The sequence below is a fragment of the Equus caballus genome, chromosome 18, assembly GCF_041296265.1.
Source record: "Equus caballus isolate H_3958 breed thoroughbred chromosome 18, TB-T2T, whole genome shotgun sequence".
Classification (NCBI taxonomy): Eukaryota; Metazoa; Chordata; class Mammalia; order Perissodactyla; family Equidae; genus Equus; species Equus caballus.
The window spans coordinates 21,986,322-22,012,470 of record NC_091701.1 but is presented as its reverse complement, the minus strand read 5'-3'; the positions used below and the strand labels follow the sequence as shown (position 1 = coordinate 22,012,470).

General features: G+C 38.0%; 1 protein-coding gene across 12 annotated transcripts in view; it reads right to left on the bottom strand.

Annotated features, from left to right (window-relative positions):
- Window positions 1-287: 287 nt before the first annotated feature.
- THSD7B (thrombospondin type 1 domain containing 7B) overlaps window positions 288-26,149 on the bottom strand; it is a 1,030,427-nt gene continuing 1,004,565 nt past the window's right edge. For 11 of the 12 annotated variants that reach the window (XM_070240788.1, XM_070240790.1, XM_070240792.1 and 8 more), the window contains 8 exons: window positions 23,483-23,628; window positions 18,267-18,426; window positions 17,424-17,597; window positions 17,229-17,324; window positions 14,880-14,962; window positions 12,408-12,600; window positions 8,870-8,957; window positions 288-1,474 (listed from right to left, as the gene is read on the bottom strand). In XM_070240788.1, the coding sequence (XP_070096889.1) occupies window positions 1,393-1,474; window positions 8,870-8,957; window positions 12,408-12,600; window positions 14,880-14,962; window positions 17,229-17,324; window positions 17,424-17,597; window positions 18,267-18,426; window positions 23,483-23,628 (1,022 nt within the window). In that variant the 3' untranslated portion in view covers window positions 288-1,392. The remainder of the gene's footprint in view (window positions 1,475-8,869; window positions 8,958-12,407; window positions 12,601-14,879; window positions 14,963-17,228; window positions 17,325-17,423; window positions 17,598-18,266; window positions 18,427-23,482; window positions 23,629-26,149) is intronic. The other variant, XM_070240799.1, reaches the window with a different exon arrangement.

Sequence of the window (26,149 nt, the reverse complement as noted above, 5' to 3'; positions counted from 1 at the left end):
ACTATTCCCATTTTCTCAGGTCTTTCTGGTCATTTACATAACGGTGTTTGCATTATTACAGTGGTTGGTTCAAGTCTTAACTGAGCTTTAAATATTCCTTAAAAGCTACTCTAATTGTGGTTGGCTTTTTTTTATAGTATACTTGACAGTGTTGAGAATGTGGGGTAAAATTCCTTTTCTCTGTCAGTGATTTCAGCTGTCAAAATAATGACACAGGGAAACATTAAAACTTTTTCATCAAAGCAAGGGCATTTCAGAAGTGAGTAAATCTAGAACAGCCAACAATCTCAGTCTCTTGAGCACTTTATTTGTTATAAATACAAGTCAATACCACAAGATGGCACCTTCTTACTTTCAACATCTACGATTACAAACAATTATCGTCATAAAATGGTTTCAGCTTTTCAATGTGTTGTTTTGGATATTATTGAAACCTTATAAAAGCAAGACTTGCTACAAACAGGATCGGCGTTTGATGTATATTAAATGAGGTCAGAATTAAATTCAAAAGAAGAATTTATAAATATTCAGATAAGAAAATTGAAATTACAAAAGCAGAGTTTGTCATCATTAAACTGAATTACAACTGTATGTGGTTAACGCTATATCTACATGGCTAAGTTTAGTTAAAATACAGTTTTAGTAATCAAAGAATCTACCTCATTCTCCAATATAACCACCTATTTCATTTGTACACCCTAACATTCAGTACACATTTCATTCAGAAACCACCCAGCTTTCATCTAGCCCAGCGATTGCGTACATTCCATCTTTTTCAATAGACACAACCCATGAAGTGCCATCATCCCCTGGCTACAAAACAAAATACAATATTTAAAGATAAAAACTCAGAGAATTTCTGAAATGGTAACCCATTCTCTCTGTGTTCATGAAAATAGGCAATCCAATTTGAAAGTCTTTGAACCAATGTAAACTCTAGAAACTCAGTGTTGAAGTATGGGAAGAATAAAGACCTGCACTAATATAGTGCGTAACAATGCAGTGTCAGACTCGTCATTTACAGTAAATGCCTTGATTGGACTTTCCTCCGGATTGTCATGCTGCTGAAGATAAAGTTTACTCAAGTCTGTGGGAATTCCATCATGTTTTCTTCCTCCCATTTCCAAACAGGAAGAGAAGGGTTTTCAGGTCCCTCGAGAAAATCAAAAAATTAAACACTCACACCCATAAACAACTGGAAAGCAAAATGGCAGACCAAATAATCCTTGACTCCATGTCAAAATGAAGTTGAGGCAATATTACTTTTGCAATATTTGTATTCTGCCCAATATATCACATCATGAGATTCCTCAAAAAACTGAGAAGTCTGAGAGCTACAAAAGAGAAAGCAGTTAAGGCAGTTGATGTCTACATTTGGATTTCTTTTTCAGGTTACATGTCTAAGTCTCCATCGTAGGCTAAGGTCAGAGGCTTCTGTTGGGGAGGTGTGCTTTGATGTAGTTTTGGCTTCTTGCTGCAAAGGGAAAAGAATTCCTGAGATAAAGTTCACGGAGCTCTGTTTTATCTGCCAAAGACAACTGTGAGGTACAGAAATTCAAGTGGTTAAATGACAAAAGATTCATTTCTCTTTTATGAATTTCTTTGATGAATACTTGTACACTTTAACCCTGTGTTAAGGAGAAGCCTTTGTGCTTTCAAAATCTTAAAAATAGTTTCGCGGAAACAATTAACTTGGTTAGAGGACTACTTTTCCCTCTTGGTCTTGTTTACACGCAGCAATGTGACATCTGCTGCTAATTCCTAAGCTCCTGCGACCTCCACGTCACAGATGTTTAACATCATAAGCAGCTGGAGCAGCCAGACTCCTGTGCCTTCCCCTAGTCTTGTTTTTAAGTAAACATGTTTCTGCTCTGGCCTGAAACCTGACACTTAGCTGCCAAATCACCAGAGCCAGTCAGGAAAATTGCACTGATCGTGCACTACACAAAGCTATTCTCACCTGGTCTGTTTTACCTGCGATCAACAACTTTGCCAGGTCAAGAGGGCTGCTGTTCCTTCTCACAGGGAGAGATGCTGAAGTTGAGCACCATTCTCAAATCACACAGTGATGCCCCAGATCTGGGGCAAAACAACTGCCTTACACTCTGATTATTAGTATGGGTGAACCTCCATTATGTTTATGAATATTCATAGTTTGAAGTCTTTATTTAAAGCAACACACTGCATCTCACTCCTCCTCCCCAGCCCCCCTCCCCAATACACACACTGTACTGTTTCCCTTCCTACTCAACGCCTTTGCTTTGCCAGGCTTCCAGAGCTAGCATTCTTTTGACCTATCCTCACTAGCAGGGAGCTATCTCCCTCCTGTCTCTAAATTTCTATAATATTTATTTTACAGTAACAGCTATTATTAATTGGATACATACTAAGTGCCAAGCCCTTTGCTGGGCATCTTACATAAAATATCTCCATAAATTTCAGGAAAACCCTGAGACGGAGGCATTAGGATTATTGCTACTTTACAGAGAAGGACTAGAGAGGTTGTTTACCTTCCCTCAGGTGACTGAGTGAGTGGCAGAGCCCGGATTCTAAGCAAGTCTAACACCCAGACCCACACCTTTAACCTCCTCAGCACATTCTCTATACACATGTGCCATTAATTAGGCACTTGGGAGAAACAAATTTTTTTTATCTGTACATATGAATTAATTTTTATACTCTAAGTGAATTTAAACTAAAAGCAAACATCTCAATGTGTACAACTCAGTGGCATTTAGTACATTCACAATGTTGTGTTACCACTAACCCTATCTAGTTCCAGAACATCTTCATCACACCAAAGAGAACCTCTGTACCCGCTAAGCACTCTCCCCGTTCTCTACCCCGCCCCCGCAGCTCCTGACAACCACTTACCAACTTTCGGCCTCTATAGATTTGCCTACTGTGGATATTTCATATAATGAATTCATACTGTATGCAGCCCTTTGCGTCTGGCTCCTTTCACTTAATGGTTAAAATGGAAAATTTTATGAGAATTATACCATAATAAAAGAAAGATGTTTGATAAAATTAAAATGGTTGTAGGGAGAACCTCCTATTTTAAAATGCTCAAGTTCCAATTCAAGGAGGAAAACTATTTGGTTTGATGTTTGAAGCAAATTATAGAAGCTAAAGAGGGAAATTAAAAATTATTGAAAAAGAAACTACTCCAAAGAACCACAGATCCTATCAGTGGCCCCACCCTGGCTCTGGGCATGCAATGGGTGCTCACTGGATGAGTGCTAGGTGCTGGGCGCGGGCTGCAGGCACACAGCTTCCAACCAGAGAAGCTGAAGAGAGGCAGAAACATGTTTTAGAATCCTCTGCAAAGGGACCTGCAGCCTCCGACTTCCTGCTTCCCAGGTCTTTTCCACATCGCAAAGGGTATTTATTGCATAATTAGCTGAATAACATTCAACTTTAGATTAATATACATGTATATTCCAGTGGCTCTTGTCACATTGCTGGGCTCAGGCTCTAGCATGGAGAATGGATCCAGCTTGAAATGCAGTCCTGAGTAGCCTAATCTGCAGCACTTAAAGGTACTAAGAAATCACATAAGTAAGAATTTATGACAACTTGCAAGTGACAGTTTGTAGATCCTGGTGGTGGCAATGGTGATAGTGGGGGCTGTCCTAATATCAAAGAAGAATATAAGTAGGTTCATCTGAAATGACAATAGGGGTCTTCCACCTCCCACCTCTCCTGCTTTTTTGAGGAGAGGGGAAGAGAGGGGGAAGAAATGTAGGTGATTCCAGTCAGAGTTTTTGGCAATCCACTCTTAAACGGTATTTGCTCAGGACTATTAGGCAAAGAGACATGGGAGAGCTGAGTTCTGGGGAGTGGGGAGGACGGATAGAGATGGCTGGATCTTTATAACAAGACAATGATAGTGCCAGAGAGACAGCTAAACTGGGCCAACCTCGGTGAGCCGGGCCTGGAAAATTGTGCTCAAAATATCAGATATTATACCAGTTTCCATGGATGGAAATATGAACATTGTGTCCACCTCTGGGAAAAAAGAGTGAGCTCCTACTATGTAGGCCTTGGATTTCTGTGGGCCAAGGGGTGTGCTTGGGATCATTGTGATGAAGACTTGATTTTATTATGAATTTTTTCATATTGTGTAACCTCTCAAATTACAGATACTAAGATCACAACAATGAATGTGAGACATTGAGAACTTTTATAGAATTTGAAAGTTCTCAAATTTTGGCAATTGCTGAATAAGATGGTACTTTGCTGGGTAGCTGTGGCTTTACAAAACTTCCTGGTCAGTTAGAAAGAACCTAAGAGGATGAGCTGAGCAAAGCAAAGCCAGCAACCAGGAGACAGGTCTTCAGAGGCCCCTGCTTCCTTTCCTTTCTCCCTTACTGGTATTCATTTTCCCCTTAAGAAATAAGGGTTTGCCTTTTTTTTTTTTTTAAAGGATTTTTCCTCTTTAACTCCTCTGCTCAATTAGAAAAGGTGTGATCGCCTCACTCACACTAAATCAGGACCCACAAATGCCTGGCACATAGGCCGCCACCACCACTAGTCATGCTGTACCCCCGGTGCACACCTCTAATCCATCATGCTATTCTTTCCTGTTGGGCCGAGGTACAGCCTCATAATTCTTCCTAATGGAGCACTCTTGACAGCCACCCCCATTTTTAGAGTTGGCACAAGAAATAAAACCATTATGCGACCCTGGCTGTAAGAGATCATTGACTGACACATTTTAAAGGAACCTCTTCCACGATCATTTGCCTTGTAGCAAAGGATAAATCCATTAAGGCAGAAATGTGAGCTCATTACGAACTGACAAGCAAGCTGCTGGCACTTCTTAGTGCTGTCGAATTCAAGCTACAAGGACCCATCCTGAGGCCAGTGGAGATTAAATAGCTTGATGAAAGCCCGAAACACTCTTTTGTATAGGCAGCTACTTGTGAGAGCCGACCCTCTGGAAGTGGGGGCACCACTCAAACTTGGGCAGAATGAGAGCCCATTTACTGAATTGTGCTGAGCAAGGCAGAATGGATGTCGTTATCCCAAGTAACTTCCAGGCACTATGTCTAGATTAACTACAAATTCACCCAGTGGTCATCCTCACTAAATTGCCTCATGGATCTTTATTGGCAGGGGACCTGGGGAATCAGTAATATTTCAAAAACTCTGAACACTAATGGCAGATATACAAAGGGTTGTATGTGCACAAGGTGGTCCTTAAGAAGACTATTTTTCTATATTTTGTCAAAAGCGTTTCCAAGTGTTGTTATAAATTGCTTTCATCTGAAGTATACGCCTAAGAGTTGGCATATTACAGCAGTTCTCTTGTCCTAAGCCTTTTATTTTGGAGCAAAAATATAAAATCTCCAAAACTCATCCTCTAATTCTTCTGCAAGCTATTTAATAGAAGGAAATGCCGTGAAAGCATCTATTTGGATTCTTTAGGCAGCTCATATGTAACAGTAAATGGTATGTGTTTTGATATCAATAGGTCTGTTCCCAGGTCTATGGCTTAGTTTACTTGGGAAAAGAGCAGCCTCTAAAAACTGTGAAAGCTGTAGATACCACCTTGAGTCTAAAGAGTTTTCAGTATTATTCATGGGAAAGAAATTACAGAGACTGGAAGACCAGTGGAAAGAGTATATCCTCGGGGGTTAGGCAAATCTGGAGTTGGTTTTACCAGGCTAATGATCTCAGATAAATTACTTAACTTTTCTGAGGCTCACTTACTCTCTCTTTAAAATAAGAATGAAAATAGCAACTTCTCATTCACTTATTATTACATAGATTGCCTTATGTAAGGTACTTTGTTTGAAATATAAATATTAGATTCTTTTTCCTGACCTTTGTCTCTGAAAATCATGGGCAATAAATTGTTTTACTTATCCACTCTTTTATTCACCCACTTATTCATTTGTTCAACAAATATTTATCAAACTTGTGCTCTGAAAAATACACCAATGAAACGTAGTCATTACACCTCTTCCCCTCCCCCCCACAAAGTCCTTGGTGTTGAGTGGACGAGGAAGATGTTTATACAAATAACTACACTATCAGTGTGGAGTAAATGGAGGAGGTACTGACAAGTTATTCCAAACTGTTTGATAAGGAAAATTTGACTTTTACTGGGAAGAACTGGTGGAATGCCAATAGCTAATGATGAAACATTCTTTCTAGATGATTGGGACATAGGGAGTAAACCATGAAGGCACAAGCCTCCTTGTGAAACTAGAAAGTACCATTGTAAGTGCCCTAATATAAGGTTACTTCTTGCCAAAAATTATCCTTCAGAAAGAGGTGGTAGCCTTACTCAACCACTATAAGTCTTTCATATTATGAGGAGCTACTTTTACAATACAAAAGTTTTTTCTAAATAGAGAGCATAAATATACATACACAGTACAAATAAAAAGGCCAACTTCTCTAATATATGTGACTAGGTACTTGGGTCTTGGGATAAAAGCTCTGAAACAGCAACACAAACAGATTCAAAGCAGTGCTTTATCTCAAACGACTGGATGGAAATGAATATGGGAAACTTGAGGAACTGAATGTGATTGTGGAAAGGAGACTAAAGCAATGACAGTGCGACCGATCTGAAATAAGATGTGAACTTGGAATACAACCGTGCTAGGAAATTAGAGAAAATGAGTATTTTATAACAAAATAATATGTAATGTAGGATTATTGATGGCATGTATAATTAAGAACATTGGTTACATAGTTAAATATGAGAGTAGAAAATTTACTATTTTTTTCAGAATAAGAAAAGTTTATTAGGGAAAGAATTTTTTTTTCTACAATGATAAAATAGAAGATGAAGTTGAAAGAGTTGTTCAGGCTCAAATTGTGGAAGCCTTCCATTGACTGGCCAGGCAGCTAGAACATGACTTTCATTTTGCTGTCAGTGGGAAGCCACTGCTGGTGTCTGGGTAGGGGAGAGACTGATCGCCTGGCCAAGTTTTAAGACTAATCTGGCTATAGAATGCAGATGAGAGCATTTGTAACGAGTCCAAATATGCAGCTATTGTGCTACTCCCAAAGGGGAATTATTTAGACCAGGCATTGAGGATAAAAAAAATTGATATGAGAAATAATGTATATAAGTATTTATGTAATTTGGTCACTGAAAAGTAAAGGGAAATTCCTTTGATCTTTTACATGAAAACTTCCTTAGAAAATTGTTTCTTACCAGAATTCAGTGATGTACCTAATTAATCCCCAGAGCCTATAGTCAGGCAGAAAGGGCCTCGGTAAATATTCATTAGTGAAGGAACGGATTAAGATTAACACAATTTTAAGTTAGAGGAAGTGAGAAATATAAAAAGGCAAAATTAATGAGTATTACTAAATGTTAATTTTAGATATTCGAGGGAAGAGGGAACCATAGTATCTGAAATTGGGGATGTGGCTAGATATAACAACTAGAACATATCCAAGCTTTTACAGATGAATAGACTATCTGATTATCTTACACTGTATTGGGCCATTGCTTTGAGAGCACTTTCTCATCTGTCAAACCTTCATGCCCTTTTTTGCAATTTAAGACCTTTCCCTCTTTTTGTAATGTTTTCTGGTAGTTCAATTCTTCCTTTCACTATGAGCCTCATATAATGCTTTCAACTTCACGTTTGTTCATTAAGACCAGATCTAGTCAACACTTACAAAACTGATCAATTCAAACATAAAAATAGGTCAAATCATTAGATTATAGGGTGAATGACCAACTGAGGGTGTTCCTTTTTACTACAACACTGTGGAAACATAAGTTGGATAGAAATTCAATTTCTAGAGATTCAATTTCTATCACGATAGGTGGCAGAAAGAATTAAAGTCATCTTATTTTCGTCACTAACTTTCACCAACCAAGAGCGAAGATTTAAAAACCTGTGTAGCCTTGGAAACAGAATTTGAGGCTAAATGTACAAAGGCTGGATTTGAATCGAGATTAAAACTTGGGTAAAAATTCAAGAAAATAATCTATGAGACAGATGATGAATATAAATATCTCGCTTTGGAGAAAAAAGTGAAGTAACACTTTGATCTCATGAAAATAAAAAAATCCTTTGAAAATTTTGCTTAGGAAGCTAATAAAATATTCTCAACACACTTAAAAACATTCAAATATATTTACTTCTGCCTGGTTTCAAGACCAGCTCATAAGCTAAAATGTATTCTGTACGATAAACTAATCACAATTTTCTGAGAAGAATGGATTTTCAGAAACTAGTCACTTACAAAATGGAGTTCCTGGAATTGGCAGTGAAGTTTCCTCTCAGGGCTGGTCAGTGTAGATAACACCTGGCTCTACTATTTACAATATACTAACAGGCTGTTTGGACGGACTGGTCAAACAGTTAACCTGTTTGTTAACCTAACTGATCAAAATAGGCCAATTTAAGAACAAAATTTAAAAACTAGAATTATCTAAAGTAATGGTTCTCAGCCTTGGCTGCATTTTAGAATTACCTAGGGCACTTTTCAACATACAGACTACATGAAAGACTAATTAAATCAGAATTTCCAGGGCTGGGACTGGAGTACCTGTCCCCAGGAGATGCCAGTAGTTGCCACTGTACAGTCAAAGCTGAAAACTACTGATCTAAATCAAAATACTAAAACGGGAAAGTCTTGACTAATGATTTGTCTCTTATACCTTCTGATGTTATTTGAAAACCAAATAGAAATGTTATTTCAAATGAGGACGATAAAGATAACCTCCCACTTGAGCTATCCAACAATTCTACTGTTGGTGACTATTTGGGAAGTCAAGGCTCCTGTTATAATGGCCAATGATCCTGACTTAAGTTTCCTTTTAGTATAATATGTTTTTATATACCATAAAACATGGAATATAAACTTTTTAATAATTAGTACTTACCAAACAAGGTAGGAAGTAAATACTAAGAAAATCATGATAAGGAAACCACCACCTGAAACGCCATAAACCCAAATTTTTACTCGACCATCTGTTTAAAATAGAGATAAAATAAGCTTAGTGCACAAAAGCTGTATTTCTCATCTGAACTTACAATATATTTCCTATCTTAATTCTGAGACTTGCATAGGTCATAGGTAGAAATATACATATGTGGCAGCTCTCAAATGAAAAAAAAAAAAAAAAACAGGTAAAAACCTAAGACAGTCTACTAAATTTTTCACAATGCTAAACAAACACTGACAATCATTACTTCATAAAGTCTAAAAATTGGCAGGCAACTTTGAATTTATTTTCATGTCTGTATAGTCATGCATATAATACAGAAGTATTGCAAAATATTTTGACAACATAAGTAGAAAAGAGAAATAAGGGACAATCCTGCAGGCAAAGAAAACTACTATGATCATCTTGGTGGCTTTGCTCCCTGAATGATGTTGGGTAAAAAAAAAAAAAAACTATATGACCAAACAAGCTAATCAATTCACCAAATTACTGTAAAATTATAATTGCATGTGTACGTGGATACATTATTTTGGATTTGATATCTGCTAGAGTTGAAAAACAGATTATGCAAATAGTCTCATCAATTTTGTGATTTTCACTATATAAGGTATAACTTGAGTCTATGTATGTCTTTTCTATATATGATAGAAATTTGAGTTATTTCTAGAAATCTAATGTGTTTTGTTCCATTTTATGTGAGCATACAGTTAACTAAACTTAGAACTGGACTGACCAAGGCAATGCCTTAGCATCCCAAAGAAACTGCATTCCTTTCAGAAAGATATATACACATGGAAGTTTCACTAAACTACATATGTGTTTTTTTCAACCTGCAGTTAATTACACTTAGTATCTTATTCTAAGGCTTCTGTGAGATGAAAAACCAAAGTCTTTTGTAAACAACACTTGTTTGAAATAAAAATCACAATTATGTTGAATTATATTACGACTACCTATTATAGTTTTTGCTTACAAGACACTTCCAAGCCTCAGTCAGGTTTTAGAATGAGGTTTTAATGTAGTAATGATATTTTTCTATGGTCATAAAACTTTTAACAAAGCTTTGATTCTGATCTCTTTGAAACACTAATGATGAAATCCCCTATTCTGAGTGTTTTACACTGGCAATAAAAAAAAAGACTTCCCTGAGTGAGAACACACCTTTCATCTTATTACCCCTAAATCTCACAGAGCTGAAGCACTGGGAGGATTCAGTGCTTTTAAATCCCTAGAGTAGAGGTATGTGGTCCATGACCTTTAAACCATGTTACTGAAAAAAGAATTAATAAAACTTTTTATAATAATAGAATGGATTGGATCAAACTTCAAACTATTGAAAAAAGATATGTAGTGAAAAATAAGTCTTCTGCCATCCTTGCTCAGTTCCCTCCCTAGGAGCTAGCACTGTTACCAGTTTCCTTGTGAATCATTTCATAATTTTCTCTGCATACGCAAGCATATGAGTACATACACACAAAAAGATCTTTTTTAAAAAGACACAAGTGGAATATATCATTCACTTTGGTACTTTTTTTTCCACTTAGCAATATATGTTGGAAATATTTCCATGCTAATTCATAAAAGCTGGCCTATCTCATTCTTTTCAATATATCGGAGATATATTACAGAATTCTATCATATTTTTTCCCATTCTATTTATAGACATGTAGGTTGTTTCCACTCATTTGCTATGTAACAAGCAATCATGTAATGAATATCATTTACATACTTCTTAGTATATGTGTATATATTTGTATGGTGAATTTCTAGGAGATAAATTTTATGTTATTTATTTTTGTAGGAGAGAAATTTTAGATCAAAATGTGTGATAGTGCCCAAATGTCCTCCAAGATGTTACTCCAATTTACACTGTCATCATGAAAACCTAGTGAAAGTTATAAACTCTCTTCTCAGACTAAATATATATTATATATATGCTTATATACATACGAATGTACACAGTGGTATATATGAATGTATACATATGTATGTGGGTATATATACATGTGTGTGTATACACACACACATTCAAATATATGATACTATTGATGCTTTAATTAGACCCCCAAATATTAAGGGACCCATTTTCCTGGGACCTCACCCTAATTCTCTTCCAGAAATAAGGTCTACAGGCAATGGGTGAACCTGCCTACATTTCATATCATGCTTCCTTCAAATTTAAATCTACTGCTAATTTAGTCACAGTGAATATGATGGTTTTAAACATCTATGGCATTTCTAGACATATAGGGGAATCAAAAGTGAATAAGATATTGTGGTCATCCTCTAAAGGTGGTTGAAGAGGGTACATCTTGTATCCCTCACTAAATCTAGAGTCCTCTGGGCTGGAGCTCTGGTTTTTGCTTCATTTAAGCACATCATCAAGGCACTTTGGGTACAGCAAAGGCCTAGGGTCTGGGAGCAACGTTCCCAGGGCATATTATACCTGATCTTGTCTGTCTCTTCCCTCTCCATGCCCTGTCAGTTATGCTATTTTCCTGTCATAGGTAGCATTTTGTTCCCTAGAAGAGGTATGTATGAAAGACACAGAGAATCTTACTTTCATTTTCTGCCCACTTCACGAAATGGGAAGCGGAGACCAGTGCTATGGAAAAGGCTTAATGACTTGCCTTGAAACCTTCCTGTCAGGTACTGGTGGTTTGAGCTTGGTCAAATTAGTTTGAACTGCCTGTTCCAGATTCCTAATCTCTAAAATGGGGATGATGGCATCTCATTAGATTGCAAGAACATAATGAGATGACTCATGCAATATAATCAGCACAGAACCACAGAATACACAGAAAGCATTTAATCAACGTTCACACCTGTCCTTAATAATCACCTATTCTTGAGCCCTACAGGCCCAATACTGTGCTAATACTAACAACAGTCCTGCAGGGTAGATCCCTCTAGACTGATTTCATAGATGAGGAAACAATTCCAGAGAGGTGAAGAGACTACAATCATAAAACAGGTACATTCTGAGCCACAATGCCAAGGGTCTCTCTGCCTCTGAATTGGTGCTCTTTTCCATTTCTCTAGTGTTTCTCAAGCCAGATAGGGTCCCTGAACATTTCCTAAGATATCTGTATGTTCTTGAGAATCTACTCCAATTTTTGCTTTTAATTTCAATTATATACACAAAATCAGTTATAAAAGCAAAGTCTTTCACAGAGATAACTAACAATTAAAAGCTATTTTTAAAGGTTAATATTTTGGTTACTTAATTCAGTGTCTCTTAGGGGTTGGCAGACTTATCCTCAACCATCCATGAGAACATTTTACATTTAAAGGGGACCATACATACATTATGCAACACTCAAATTTGGGAAACCGTGAACTAAACCATATTGCCTCTTCCTTCTCTCCTCTTTCTGCCCTTCCCTCCATTCTTCACACCATGATCAGGGGCCACAATGTGAACCCCAACCCCCCACGAGAAAATCTGCATTTCTTACTCATAACTGAAACACACCTGGATCAAGGGGTTGGAGAGACCATCCTTTAAAAATATCATGTATTTTTGAATTCACAGGTCTGTTTTTCCCAGCAAGGTTTTTCACATCAGCTTTCTTATCCTCTGAGCCAGGTACTTTCATGCAGTAATCCAGGAAACCATTTGATCTCATTATCTCTGTATAGCCCTTCTCACAACCACAGACTCCACCCTACAGAATAAAAATATTTCTAAAGTTACACAGTGAGTTGTGCAGATGAAAAAAGAACAACTTAAGTGTTGGAATCACTTAATATTTGCATGCTATGTCATGGAAATTTAGGGTTTTTCAGCAGCAGACTTTGCCAAAGAGATAAAAATCCCATAAACAGTTCATCTTTCTGAATTCTAAAGCCAACCCTTAAATAAATTATCAGGTTTTTCTAGCGGTTTACAATTCTTACACTTTCCAAATATGAAATCAGAATTCTTTGTCAATAGAGGGCATTAACTACATCCTTTTCTCTCTCATAGAGATGTTCAAGGCAGTTAATCAAACTAGGCCCTGCTCTCCCTCCAGCTGTTTGAGATTCCTGTCCACCCTCCAACCTGCCCTTGATGCTGAGAAGCACAGCAGCAGGGATTACGTACATGGCGTCTTTGAGGTCTCTGGCTACTCCAGCTGCTGAATGCCTCTGCCACCTTCCACCATTAATCACTGACTAGTCTGAACTACCTCTCTGCTTGTTGGCTTGGTTCAGCACTCAAGGAGAGCAGCCCAAGTGGGGAAAAAAAGAGTTCACCAAAGGCACATGTCCAAGAGAGGGATGAGATTTATTTATTATATGATATCTCATATACAATATATCATATATATCCCTCTCTTTAGTAGCCCAAATGTCACTACCACATCATATCATCACATTCCTAGTTGGCATTGGGATAATGTGTTCTTCGTATTTGTCTATGGATTCCTGGTCATTTTCATGTACAAAAACCTCTCCAAGAAGCTGACTTTGATGAAGTATTATGGACAAGGATTTCTATCCATCTCTCAAGGTGGAACTGAAAATAATTGTTCTTCCTTCCTCCAGCAAACAGAGATTATAGAGAAGAACAGAAAAAATTAAGCATAAGATTATGAATCTCTATGACTTTGCTATCAGTGCTCCTTACCTAAACTGTTTAATCTGGCATTTTCTGAACGGGCCCTACCTCATGTAGTACTCATGTCAATCCTTATCAATCAGCCAGATTTATTTAGATCATCAATTGTTGACTGAACACATGATTTTGAGGAGTGATAGATAACTAAAGTTAAAGAGGGCACCTCAATCTTCTACAAAAGGAAAAGGTAAAAAAAGCATATAGTATAATTAATAACTGCCCACAGTTAGCAAATAGGCAGCAATCATATAACAGTGACAATTACTGTGGTATTTCCAGTTACTTATAATTGAAGGCATTACATAGTGTTCAATGGAGAGAACTAATTAAGAAAATTTGTATCTGCTTGGCTATGAAAGCCATCTTGTCAGGATGCATGTCTATTAGTCTGAGTGAAGAGTTATAACCAGTCTCATAGGCCAAAGGTTCAAGGGAAAAGGTAACGTGTGTTTTATTAAAGAGGGTATCCAGAGAGTTGGTGGAAATCTACAACTTCTATCTTGCAGATATCATTAGCCCATGAAGTTGCTGCTGCTATCTTCTTCTCCTTTGCTCCTCTGTAAGCTCAGTCACTAGCTTTTCTCTGGTAAAGAACTAACCCACCTTGAAGTAGAAGAGCCATAAAATAGGATTGAGAGCTTTAATTATTTTTAACCTAATCATTTTTGGAAAGAGCATACTATAGGAAGAAACCTGTTTCCTTGAGAGACATGGCATAACTTTTTTTTAATATATATGCACTGCACACTATGAGTGCCGTTGATTGGAATACAGTACAAATTTTGCAATAATTCCTGAGCAGTGGTACATGGGAATTAAGAGGCGAAAAAGGGAAGAAATGTTTCTGCTTTAGAAAAAAAATTAAAAATATACACATACACACATACAACTATTATCGATAGCCACATATTTGACTTATTTAAAATGAACTAAAAATTTACTCCCACTAAAGTAATCATAGTGTAATCAATTTTACTGAATAATATTTAGCAAAGATGAACATGCATTTATAATATCTTTCAAAATAGTTTAGGTATATGAAAGGTTAAGAGTGGGGGAAATAAATCAACTGAGAACACATTGATAAATAGAGCTAACATAAATTAAATATCTGAAAGCCAGATTTGGCTGTCGACAGACTTAAAGAAAAACAGACTGCTTTCCTTAACACACGGCCCTGCAAAGAAATTCTTAATAGCTGTGATTACTCCTGCAAATGCCTCTAAATGGTATCATGGGCACGTGGAACTGCTGCATGGGCTATAGCAGAACGGAAATCGTCAGACAGCAAATGCAGAACACAGCAATTAAAACACTTGTAGAAGTCTCCAGCATCTGACTTACCTGCGTACAGTAGGAGAAAGGTTTTCTGCAGGCTGGATTACACTGCCGGATAGCAGCCGGACGCGCCTGAGGGGAGCAGCCTCCTACAAAGGAAGTCCCACCATCACTTGCAGATTTTTCTATGATAAACATTTAAAAAATGTTTTTTCTTCCTCTCTAGCACTGGCCACTTTGTGACAGTGTGTTTTTTTTTTTTTTTTTTAAGCTGTTTGCTGACATGTGGCCCAGTCTTACTTTATTGATTACTCCAAGATGGACTGTTTGAGATGGGAGGCTCTGCTAGCAGACAATCTTTGCAGTAGAGTTTTTATACCTGCTCATGGGCAATGCGATTCAATCATATGGCTATGCTTGAGGGCAAAGTCTGTGAGTGCCAGGATCAGTAAAAGAATTGATGAAATCTCAAATTTAGTTCAGGAGCAGAAAATATGTCTGCTTGAAGACTCATTCCACATATTTTTTTCTCCAGCTCCTGAATATCCCAACTAGGCACTAGGCCAATTCCCAACGTGCAAATGCTAAAGGAATTCTGCTAATCGAGTCATGGGACCACAGTTCAAATGCTTTGAAATACATTTAAAAATGTTACCAATCAGGATATATAGACACACACCCACCCACACAAATTTTTAAAAACAGATGTATACGCTCCAGGAGAGGCAATCACACATCTGACACAATACTTGCCAGTGCTCATTAAAGGTTTCGGAACAAATGGATGTAACATGCATGCCCCTATAATCTGAAAATCATTTCCATGTCAGTCTTGCCTTCCTGGCTTCAAGGAAGCAAGTTAAGAAGTTGACATAACGTTCGAGGACATTATTTAAACCTTATGTATAACACTGGTTGCATTTATAGGTTCTAGCCTTTGCATTACTATAATTGTCAACCAATTATAGTTTATGATTTTATAGCTAGCAAAAAGCTTTGTGCCTAGGGCAATGTAGAGAGCAGTCAGATTTACATTTTCCCTGGGAATGAAGCAGCTAAATTCTCACTGTTACTGGAAAAATAAAACAAATCATCCATACAAATAAAACAAACTCCACAATCCAGAATTAGCACCTAGGTGTGAAATTGATAACTTGGGCCTTCGTGGCAATAACCACACAGTCCTGTTGCTACCAACTGTGTTTGCAGGGGATGTTTTCCAGTCTTCAAGCCAGTGGTCTCCAAAGTACAGTGTGTGCATCCTGGGAGCGGGCATCTCTTGTGAATTGGGAAGAAAATATTTGAATTTATATAGTTTATACAACATTTTTGTTTAAATTTTAAGACTGAAATTAAACTCATGATATGGAGCAGATGATTCATCAGATGTCCCAGTGTTGTACACTGTGCTTGAAGTACTCTGTGCTGAGAAGCTGATAGTGTAAACCTCACCAGTTTAACCCCTAGTATATTGCAGTGTGATGCTTTCCATGTTCCTAGTTAGGTAGATTTGCAGTACCTTTAGTTTTAACAATAACTTACAAAAAGGACAAGTATCTTAAATTATTGAATGGAGAAACTATGGAATAAAGGGAATACTAATAATGCAAAAATAGGTAAACAAGAAAAAGACGGAGCTGACAATTCTTTTATTCCTATAGAACAATAAAAATTCTCCCACTCCTGAGATACGCTCTTTGTCAGCCACATTATTTGTACTAAGTGAAAACAATGACAATTTAATTTTCTCTTATAGGAAGGCATCAACATAAAACACCTTTTAAATTATTGGGAAGATCATTTGTAGATCAAATTGTATCCACCATCATGAATGAGGAACGCTTCCTTCGGTCTGTATTTAGATATCAAGTAATAATCATGACTCGCGCAATATTCAAATACTATGCTTCCAGTACATGAATGCAAGCATCTATAGTTTACAGCAAAGAAGTTTTTTGCACCAGTAACAAATAAGATATTTTAATTTTTTATGATATCTATATCAACCCTTTTAATTTCAATTTCTGTATATGTTTTATAATATATATTAGCATAGCAGTACAGGAATATGATATGTTGACATATGTCCTCAAAAACTTTTCATCAAGAAGGTACAGGATTTGAAATTTTAGAGACCATCGTTTTAAACTAGCATGTGGCTTTTTCAGTCTCAGATCACAGTATTTAAGGAAGTTTTACTGTGTTTCAGCTTATTTCTTTAGGTTGTCTGATGTATTACGGGTCTTCAAATAGAACTGTTTGCTGTCTGAGATGCAGAGGTCTAAGGACAATTTGCCATGAAGATCATCTAAGGCTATCTGCCCAGTCTTCCCTTATAATCTATAAGGTACTTCTCACAAACAGCAACAGCAGGGATCTTTCTGAAGTGCCCACACAAATCTTAGGTAGGAATACCTGTGACATTAATGCCATCTGAACGTTGGCACCATACAGTGCGTTCATTATTGTTCCAAAGACTTGCTTTCCATGTGTAGTGATAACATTTGCCTCCTGCAAGCAAATACGATAACAGCGGTTCCATTACACCTCACATGAAATCGAACAAACATTGATCAATCAAGGCTAAGAACTGAAAAGTGCTCTTGGTACCTGTACAAGGGCGTGTTTCTAGAACCTGTTCGGGACAGCTGTCTTGGTTCTCAAAAGACTGAATTATAAATGTCCTTGACCTAGACTGGCGGCCCATTGCCTCAAAGCTTCTTCCATCGATGCAGGTCAGTTCACACGTGCTCCACTCTGACCATTCGGTCAAATGGCAGTCTCCTGGATGACGTGCAGTACAGAGCAGGGGGGACAACAGGAAAAGTGGTACTTGACAACACTTACGTGGACAATATGTTACATGCCATATTATAAGGATATTTTAAGCCACCTTAAACTTATGTCACACAAGCTAAGTTGCGTTATTAGGGTTAAAATAAACTCATAAATTTTGTGTAACTAATAATGACCTTCACAGTTACATAGAACTTGATCATTCAACAGAGTGCTTTCACAAACCTATAGTCTTGTCCCCATCATGCCATCACCCATGTATGCATCCACTCATGTATTCAGTCAATATTTTTTAAGTGCTAGCCAATGTGCTAGGTACTGTCAGGTCAAGTATTAGTAACATATTTTCTAGATGGAGCAACCATTACTCAAAAGGGCTAGACTCTATACCCCAGGTAAAACACAAGTGAAATGATAAAGACAAGATTCCAACTTAACTCTTAAATTTCCAAGTCTGGTGCTTTTCTTTTCTCGTGCTTAATTTGCCCCTAATAAAGCTGTAGGAATATTCCAAAGTGATAACCACAATTAAAAATGAATGAAGGTTACTTAGAAACTTCTATTTTGCTGAGATCTTCTCAGATAAAAAGATAATAGAAGATAGATAAATAAAAAGATCACTATGGAAGGTACTCCCCATTGTTTAAAACTGCATACCTGGGCAAGGCACAGAACAGGGCTGCTTCAGGATGCTAACTTGAAAGGGCATTTCTCCACACAGTGCATTGTCTACATGTACAGCCCAATGAGAGATTGAACCATTGTGGACCACGCAGGAAAGGCTGCGGATCTGGACTCCTTCCCCGCAGTCTCCACCCTGAGAGAGGAAAGGATGCTGTCAGAATTACCCCAACAATTAGCATCTCAGAGTTTTGATTCCTGCCACCCCCTTGCCCAAGAAAACTCTAGTTGTGTATTTCAGCAACTTCCTCCTCTTGAGATTTATCTTTCAATTGTTGACAAGAAAGTATCACTGAGCAATTCTTCTAGAGCTGAAAGAGAAGCAGAAGTAGAAAAGCAAATTTATGCCATGGAATTTATGTACTCAGACTATGATAATTCATTGTGGAACTCAGCCAGGATTGACTGAAAAAGAAAAACAATACATAATTTGTCTAGGTGTGTGTGATAAAATGGCCTAATCCATAATCACTCCCCAAAAGAGCATGTACAGCCACAGGGCATAAATTTCTCTCTTACTTTGCTTGCTTTTCTTCCATAGGGAATTCAGTACTTTCTCATATGGATTAGGCTGCGGTTTCCACTAAAAACCCTGATTTTCTTTATTGCCACAAGAAGTTGTTTTCCCGGTATCCCTTCTGTGCTGAATAATATTCTTTGAAGAGATTTCATACAAATTCCACTCAGCTTATTCTGGGCAGTTAGAAAAAAAATCTGTGCAGTGTCTCACAGAAACAGAAGCTTAGACTTGGAGGGCTCTTAGTGGTTATCTGGCCCAACTGTCTGCCTGATGCTATAGCAGGAAAACTTGCATTTTTGGCAGATACTCATGAGATGAGTTTTAGTTCTCAGTTTTAGTCAGGTGCTCACAGTTCAAAAAGAGGTCCATTGGATATTTGGATAACTTTATACCATAGCTCTGTTTTTACATAAATACCTTAGTAAACAATACCTAAGGCAAAGCTTTCATGCTAAGGAGGTGAAATCCCAGGATGGCAAGAGAGAGGGTAAAAGAACTGTAGCAGGGACAGAGGGAAAACAAATATAAGCTAGTGTGTTAGCAAGCTGGCCTCAACTCCACAAGAAAACACAGTTGGTGTCTTGGCCATCAAAACATCTTCCAGACAGGCCATGTGGTATCACTGGGCCTCAGTATCATCCATGATGGGGGAGGAGGGGAAGAAGGGAGAGGCATTTGAATGCCAGCTCCTCCTTGGATCCAGTTCTCATTGATCAACCTTCATCCCAGGGAGTAGTAACCTCACTATACTTGCAAGAGATGTTACTCAGCTTCCCCTACGTCTAGAAGTTGGTGGCAGAGCTAGAGCCTTCATGATTACTATGGTATGATTGGAGAGAAAGAGAGCGAGCCTTTGCACCTCTGTGGCTGCAGTAAGGGGTGCTACATGCTACAACCATTATTAGTTTATAGTCTGATAACTGTGCTCTGCACTGGGAAACCGAGTTTTGTCATCTCCTTATCCCTTCTCCCCTGCAGGACCCAGAAACTGCACGACCTAGGCCTTGGAGCTTCCATGGCTCTTGCAGTGGCAGGAGTGAAGAAGAACAGGGTGGTCAGTGTCCCAGGGCATGGAGCAGGTGATCCGGGGCCTGATGGGCCTGATGGGCCTGCCAAGCACCAAGGTCAAGGCACTGTGGCAGCATCTGCTGAGAGTCAAGGGCAGATCGCGGACTGACTGCTGGAGGCGCAGGATGTTACAAAGTGGCTGCTGAGAAAAACTCTTGACATAATTATGATTCTTGACATAGTTACGATTCAAACAGATTGGCCAAAAGAGAAGGTGAGACTTGGAGGTGGTCCAAGTTAAAGCCTGAAGAATCCGAATCAGCACATAAATTAGGGCCATCATATCCTCTCCTAGAGATGTTTTGACAAGAATTATGGTTTGTTTATCTAAGACGGCAATTTTCACACTTGATTTATCAATACTTCGTAATTGCTCTAATAGTTTCTATGGCTATTGTGAAATTGCCAAAAAGAATTTACTCTAATTTTGAACCTAAGTGCAGTTTTCTTTGGAGATAAGTGGAGATTTAAAATCAATTCACAGAATTATTTGAAGCAAATGTTCTAGTAAATGTTTATTCCCTAGTGGAATTGTCTAGGGTGTATATAGTATCAGACTTTGTGTACTTGGAGAGAAAGGTCTGAAGCTATTCCAGCATGTATGAAATTTGAAATTACTCCTATCTGGAACCGCAGGTAACAGAAGATGTGATTGATTAGAGTTTTGTTTGACATTCCAGGAGATGGAGTGTGAAGAAATGACGGGAAACAAGTCTACATCAGAGATCACTTTAAAAACCAAGACAAAAATAATATGCTCCTAGTATGTATCCATGTTCCACCTTAATCTCTTATACCTTTGACAACAGCCATGATATGAAGAGAAATCAGCAACAGAATGATCAATTCATTCATAAAACACACATTCACTCACTCTAATTCATGAGACTTTATACACCAAGGACTGAAAACAGACCCAGGCTTCTTGGAGCAAGATTGTCAACATCGAGGCTTCTCTCACTGACTCTTCACTGTCCTGACCACTAACAGACATTTGGACACTCTGAATTGGCATCTCCACCAGACGTGGATAGGCAGATGGTGCTAATAATCATAATCATAGTTTTAATCAAAATTATAATAGGAACTACAATTTATTGAGCTCTTAATTTATGTCAGGTGCTATGTTAAGCACTGTATATAAACTGTCTTATCCCTACCAAAACCCCTAGAAAAATAGGTACTATTGCTACCTCCATGATATGGATAAGAAAACAGGAGCTCGGAGAGTTTAAAGACTTGGCAAAAATTGCAGAGCTAGGAGCTGGCAGAACCTTGACCAAAATTAGGCTTGCTAGACTCCAGAGTCTCGGCTCCTAAAGCAGATTTATCAACATGTACGTGGATACGTGTTCTCAGCTGAGGAACCTGGAAAGAAGGAGTTAGGAAACTAAAAAACAGTGAAGCTTGAGAATAAACACTTCCTTTCATTAATCTCTTTCCACATAAGATGGTGGCAGAATTGGTGCATCCACTGTGCCCTGCGCAAGCTTCTCTTATTATGGTTTGATACACTTCATGTCAATTGGCCACTTGAATATCAACACCACCCTCAGTGAATGAGCAGGTTATAAACCAGTATTTGGCAGGTTAGGATATGATGGGACAAGGAGAAGCAGAAGCGCAGCTGTGTGAGAGGTGTTCTTCCTTTGTGTGCAAAGGCCCACGTGTATTTTGATCAGTAATTCCAAAATCTCAGTTTATATATAAATCTAAGAAAAGGCAACTCACTGAAAAGATATTGTGTCACCTATCTCACAAAGAGTTCACAATCAGGCTTTGGGAAAGGCAGTTCAAACTCAGGGAAAACTCAAATATCATGCTTCCCTTTCTCTATGGCCTCTGCTTTTTTGTGTGTCATCTTCTTTCTTGCTTCTGAGCGACTGACTTTATCTATAAGGTGGGAAAATGCAGCAGCTAAGCATTCCTGAATAGAGTATCTTTGAACAGCTTCAATTCTATTCCAAATTCTTGGGGAAGAATGCTGATTGGCCCTGTTTCGGTAAGGTGCCCACCCCAGAATAATTAACTACACACTGGTGTTTTGAGAGCTTTGTCTGGATTAAGTCAAATTCAAGTTTCCTCCTGATTGGAAGTGTCCGTGAGTCAGAGGAACCTCATCTAGAAGTCTGAGGCAGCTCTGAAATTTCTGGATATATAAACCAATCACCTTCTCTCGTGGTCTCCAGTGCCTTCGATTCTGGGTTATCTCCAACAGATGCCACAAGCCCCAGCCCCATCAGTACTGCTACTGAGAATGTTCACAAGCCACCACTCTTGCCCCTATGGTTCCGGCAAAAGCTCAAGATGTGACAGCAAAATGAAAAATGACATCTGGCTTATCCCCATAATGTTCTTATGGGACAAGTTGGCAGAATTGTCTATCAGGAAAGGCTACTGACACCTGAGAAGATAGATACAAGGGAAAGTACAAAAGAACAAGTAAGGTATAGCAGCAGTTGTATGCCTTGTATGACTCAGAGCATGGAGTGTGTCAGCCCTCCATCCATCCTTCCTTCCCTCTCTCCTTCCTAACTTTTTTTTCTCTCCCTTCCCCTGCAATGGGTTCCTAAATTCCTTCCATTTTCTTAATTGTAAGTGATTCCAAGCTGCATTTCAAAATTGCTGAAGATTTAGGAAAGAGGATTCTAGACTAGCAGACAAAGTATTCATATTTAAAGCCTATAGGTTATTATCAAATTAATTAGCATGGTTACCTTCTTTTCTGTAAAACGGAGACTGAACAAATGTTCCACACATTTTTGATCCTCTGGGACTTATTAAAATACATGGGCATTTAACTTCTGCAAGATAATAATGCTGCGTGACAATGTCATCCTGACAGGAACACTAACCATCTCTATGAGAATACTCTGCAGATTTCTTAATGCATAATCAAAATTATTGTTACCTATTTAAAATATGCTTTGGAACATGAGCTGAAGGATAAACTAGTAAAATAAGAAAACAGGAAAAATCAATGTGCTTTTTCTTATGCAAGAAGCCAGAGAGAAAATGCAGTAGAGGATCTTTGCTGATCCAGCAAAAGCTCCGGGTATGTGATATATTATGATGTTGCTAGGCATTTATATTTCAGGCCAATAAAAAAGTAATCAATGAGGAAAGTGTAGTAACCTTGGTTTGTGTAATAATGTTAAAATATAACTTTCATACACTTTTGGTTTTCTGCCCATATGCAAGATTTTATCTAAGCCTAAAAGTGCCTCTTTAAGAAATACAGTCTACAGCAAGCTGTGCATTTCCATAGCATCAGGGTTGGGCCTAATTCAATAACACTTTGATATTTACAAAAAGCCAAGAAAATAACAGAGAATTCTTGAGGATGCCAAAAGAGATTGAAAGTCCCATGATCTGGTCCATTATAAGCAGGGCCTAATGAATGGCTATTTATTTTCCAAGCAATATCACTCTGCATGAGGTTAAGTCATTTGGTTGTATTTTTCCATGTTCTCCATTGCATACAAATACACTGTGCCCGGCCCCTGGTGCTGTGAAATTTATTCCATGAGAGAATAGGTTTGACCAGACAAGTGCTTTGGACATACTGAGAAGCATTTCTCTTGAGTGTCATTACACGACCTACCTCCAATTTACATGCAGACCAGTTGCTGAGGACCCAGCTGTAGCAGGGGGTCACTGGGCAGGTTTTCTGCTGGGTAAGCTCTGTAGGGCACGGCCGTCCCTCTCCTTGGGTTGGCATAATGACAAATCGAGTCCGGCTCATTTGACCTAAAATGATAAGGAAGGTGTCAGCTTTTCAGTTAGACTTTGGCTTAGAAAAAGAATTAAAGGACAGAATGTTGCCTTACACACCTAAGTCTTCATTAAAACACACTGTTAAAATTGAATGATGTACACATGAAATTTCTATAACATTATAAACCAATGGGACCGCAATTAAAAAAAACACTGAACTTTGTCATGTGAAGCTTTCAGTTTTTCTGCCTTTTTAATTTAAGTTTCTACAGATTATCTAAAGTCTGCATAATGCTCAAGGATCTGAAATTTTCCTGTCTTTCTACTTCTTTAGTCTCCCTAAATCCAAACTCTGTATTTGTTATCAAATACATAGACTGATCCCGTAAACATTGGCAGAATGTTAATTCATTCAACAAATATTTATTAAGCTCTAGTAGAATCCAGGTATCCTGCTATGTGCTAGGGAAACAGTGATGAAATTGCCAGATGTACCGGCTGCCCTCACAGACCTTATGTTTTAGACTAGGATTACAAATATTAAATAAAAACAGAGAGAGTTGCATCCTCATTGTCTGTTAGGTTATGTGAAATTTTTATCTTACATGCTAATGTAGAACCTAAATTACCCTAGAAAATCCCCTAGGGAGGTGCCACTGGCCCCCCACCCCCTGCCCCGGGTCTCAATAGAGTCTTTTAATTAATTCAACATAACCAATTTTCCTAGAATTTAAGACTCATTTTTCTTTTCACTGAGCACAAGATAAAGTTGTTGGCTTGTGTCAAGGAGCCATAATGTTTGAAAAAGATAAGTTCAAATACTTATATTCCATTTCATAATGAAGGAAAATTGGTTAATCAGAATAGCTGAGGAAAGAGCAGGGCTCCCATGTCATCTTTTGCCAATACCTAGGCATTAGGTCATCAGCTTGTTAAGTGGCATAGTGGATGGAATTTAAATGCTTGTGTTTCTCTCTCTCTCTTGCTCTCTCTCCCACTCACTCTTGTCCTTACTCTTCTTTTACTGATGAGGTACTAATTGCATATAGTTTCATTACTATTAGTTATCTGTCAACACGATGCCCTTCTATTGTTGTTATAAAGTTAATTATTTGTATCTGTATTTGTGGTAACTGTTAAAGAAAAATAGAGGGTCCTATGAGAGCATGTTATGGGGATGCAGCCCAGTGTGGGAAGGAATTAGAGAACATTGCCTTGATCAGGTGAGCTTTAAGCAGAAATCTGAAGGAATAAGCCAGATGTGATGTACAGGTTGTCCTACACAGAAGAAAGAGCGTGTGAAGAGGTCATGAGATGCAAAGGAGCAGAACATGTCTGAGGACCTGACAGGCTAACGTGACTGAAACAGAGAGAGCTAAGGGAAGAATAGGTTGGAGCAATGCTGTTAAAGCTATTTAATATGGGGTCTTTTAGTCAATGATATCTTAAGAGAAATGGAAAGCTAGTGCTGACTTCACACCTCTACAAAGAATTCACTCGAAAGCCCTGGGTAGGAATAATTCTCAGATGCCCTCAAGTTCAGGGACAAGTAAAGGTGACTCACACTTTCAGTGGACTAGACCACTTAGTGGCCACCAGAATATTATAGATTTGGTGGTAAACTAATTCTCTCTGAGAAAACCCTTGAAGAAAACTAAAAGGTTCTAATCACTGGTTTCTAAATTCCTTGAGATCTGGGCTTCTATCCCTAACATGGTGCTTCACATATATTAAGCACTAATTTAATATTTAATTCATATTTTCATAAATTGTCTAAATGACATCTAGTATCTGAGAATGTGTGATGACATAATAATGTAATTATTGAGCCGGTATCATGTGCTAAGCAATATTCTGTATACACTGACTCAATCATAACAACTCTAGGGTAAAATTCTATTATTTTCCCATATTTTAGATGAGGAAATTGAGGCACAGAGAGCTTAAGTCACTTGTCTAAGGTCAAGAGAGTAGTAAGTTGCAGAACAGTATTTTAAACCTAGAAGTTTTCTTTACAGAAGCTGCTGTGTTAGCCATGATGCTGGGCAGACCCAGGCAGGAGAGCAAGAACAGTACCTGTCTAGGTCTTTTATGGGAAACATGAAAATTTGTGTCAATGATAACATGGGCTTAGTGAACAACAGAATCTACCCATTCTGCATTCTTGGGCACTGAGTGGAACTCGTGTGTGGAACATATGTGTTTGGGCAGACGTTCTTCCCAGCATCATTAAAATCAACTCATACAGGTTGAACATCACCTTATTCACATGAAATGTTGTCCATGCTTGATGAACACATTAGGCTCAAGATTTTACATTAATTCTTAAATACTTTTCACTTTTATAATAATCTTTGTTTATTCTCTTGACCTAAATACCTATTACCTCAATGTCATTATAATAATTGCATTCTGTTCTATATCCATCTTTGTAAGAATAATGACAATGCAGTGTTGCTTTTATCACAGCTAAAGAGGCTCTATTTCATTATAACCAAATAACTTCAAGCTTGTTCTTGAATTGATGGCATGCAGATGGCCATTACTTTAGAAC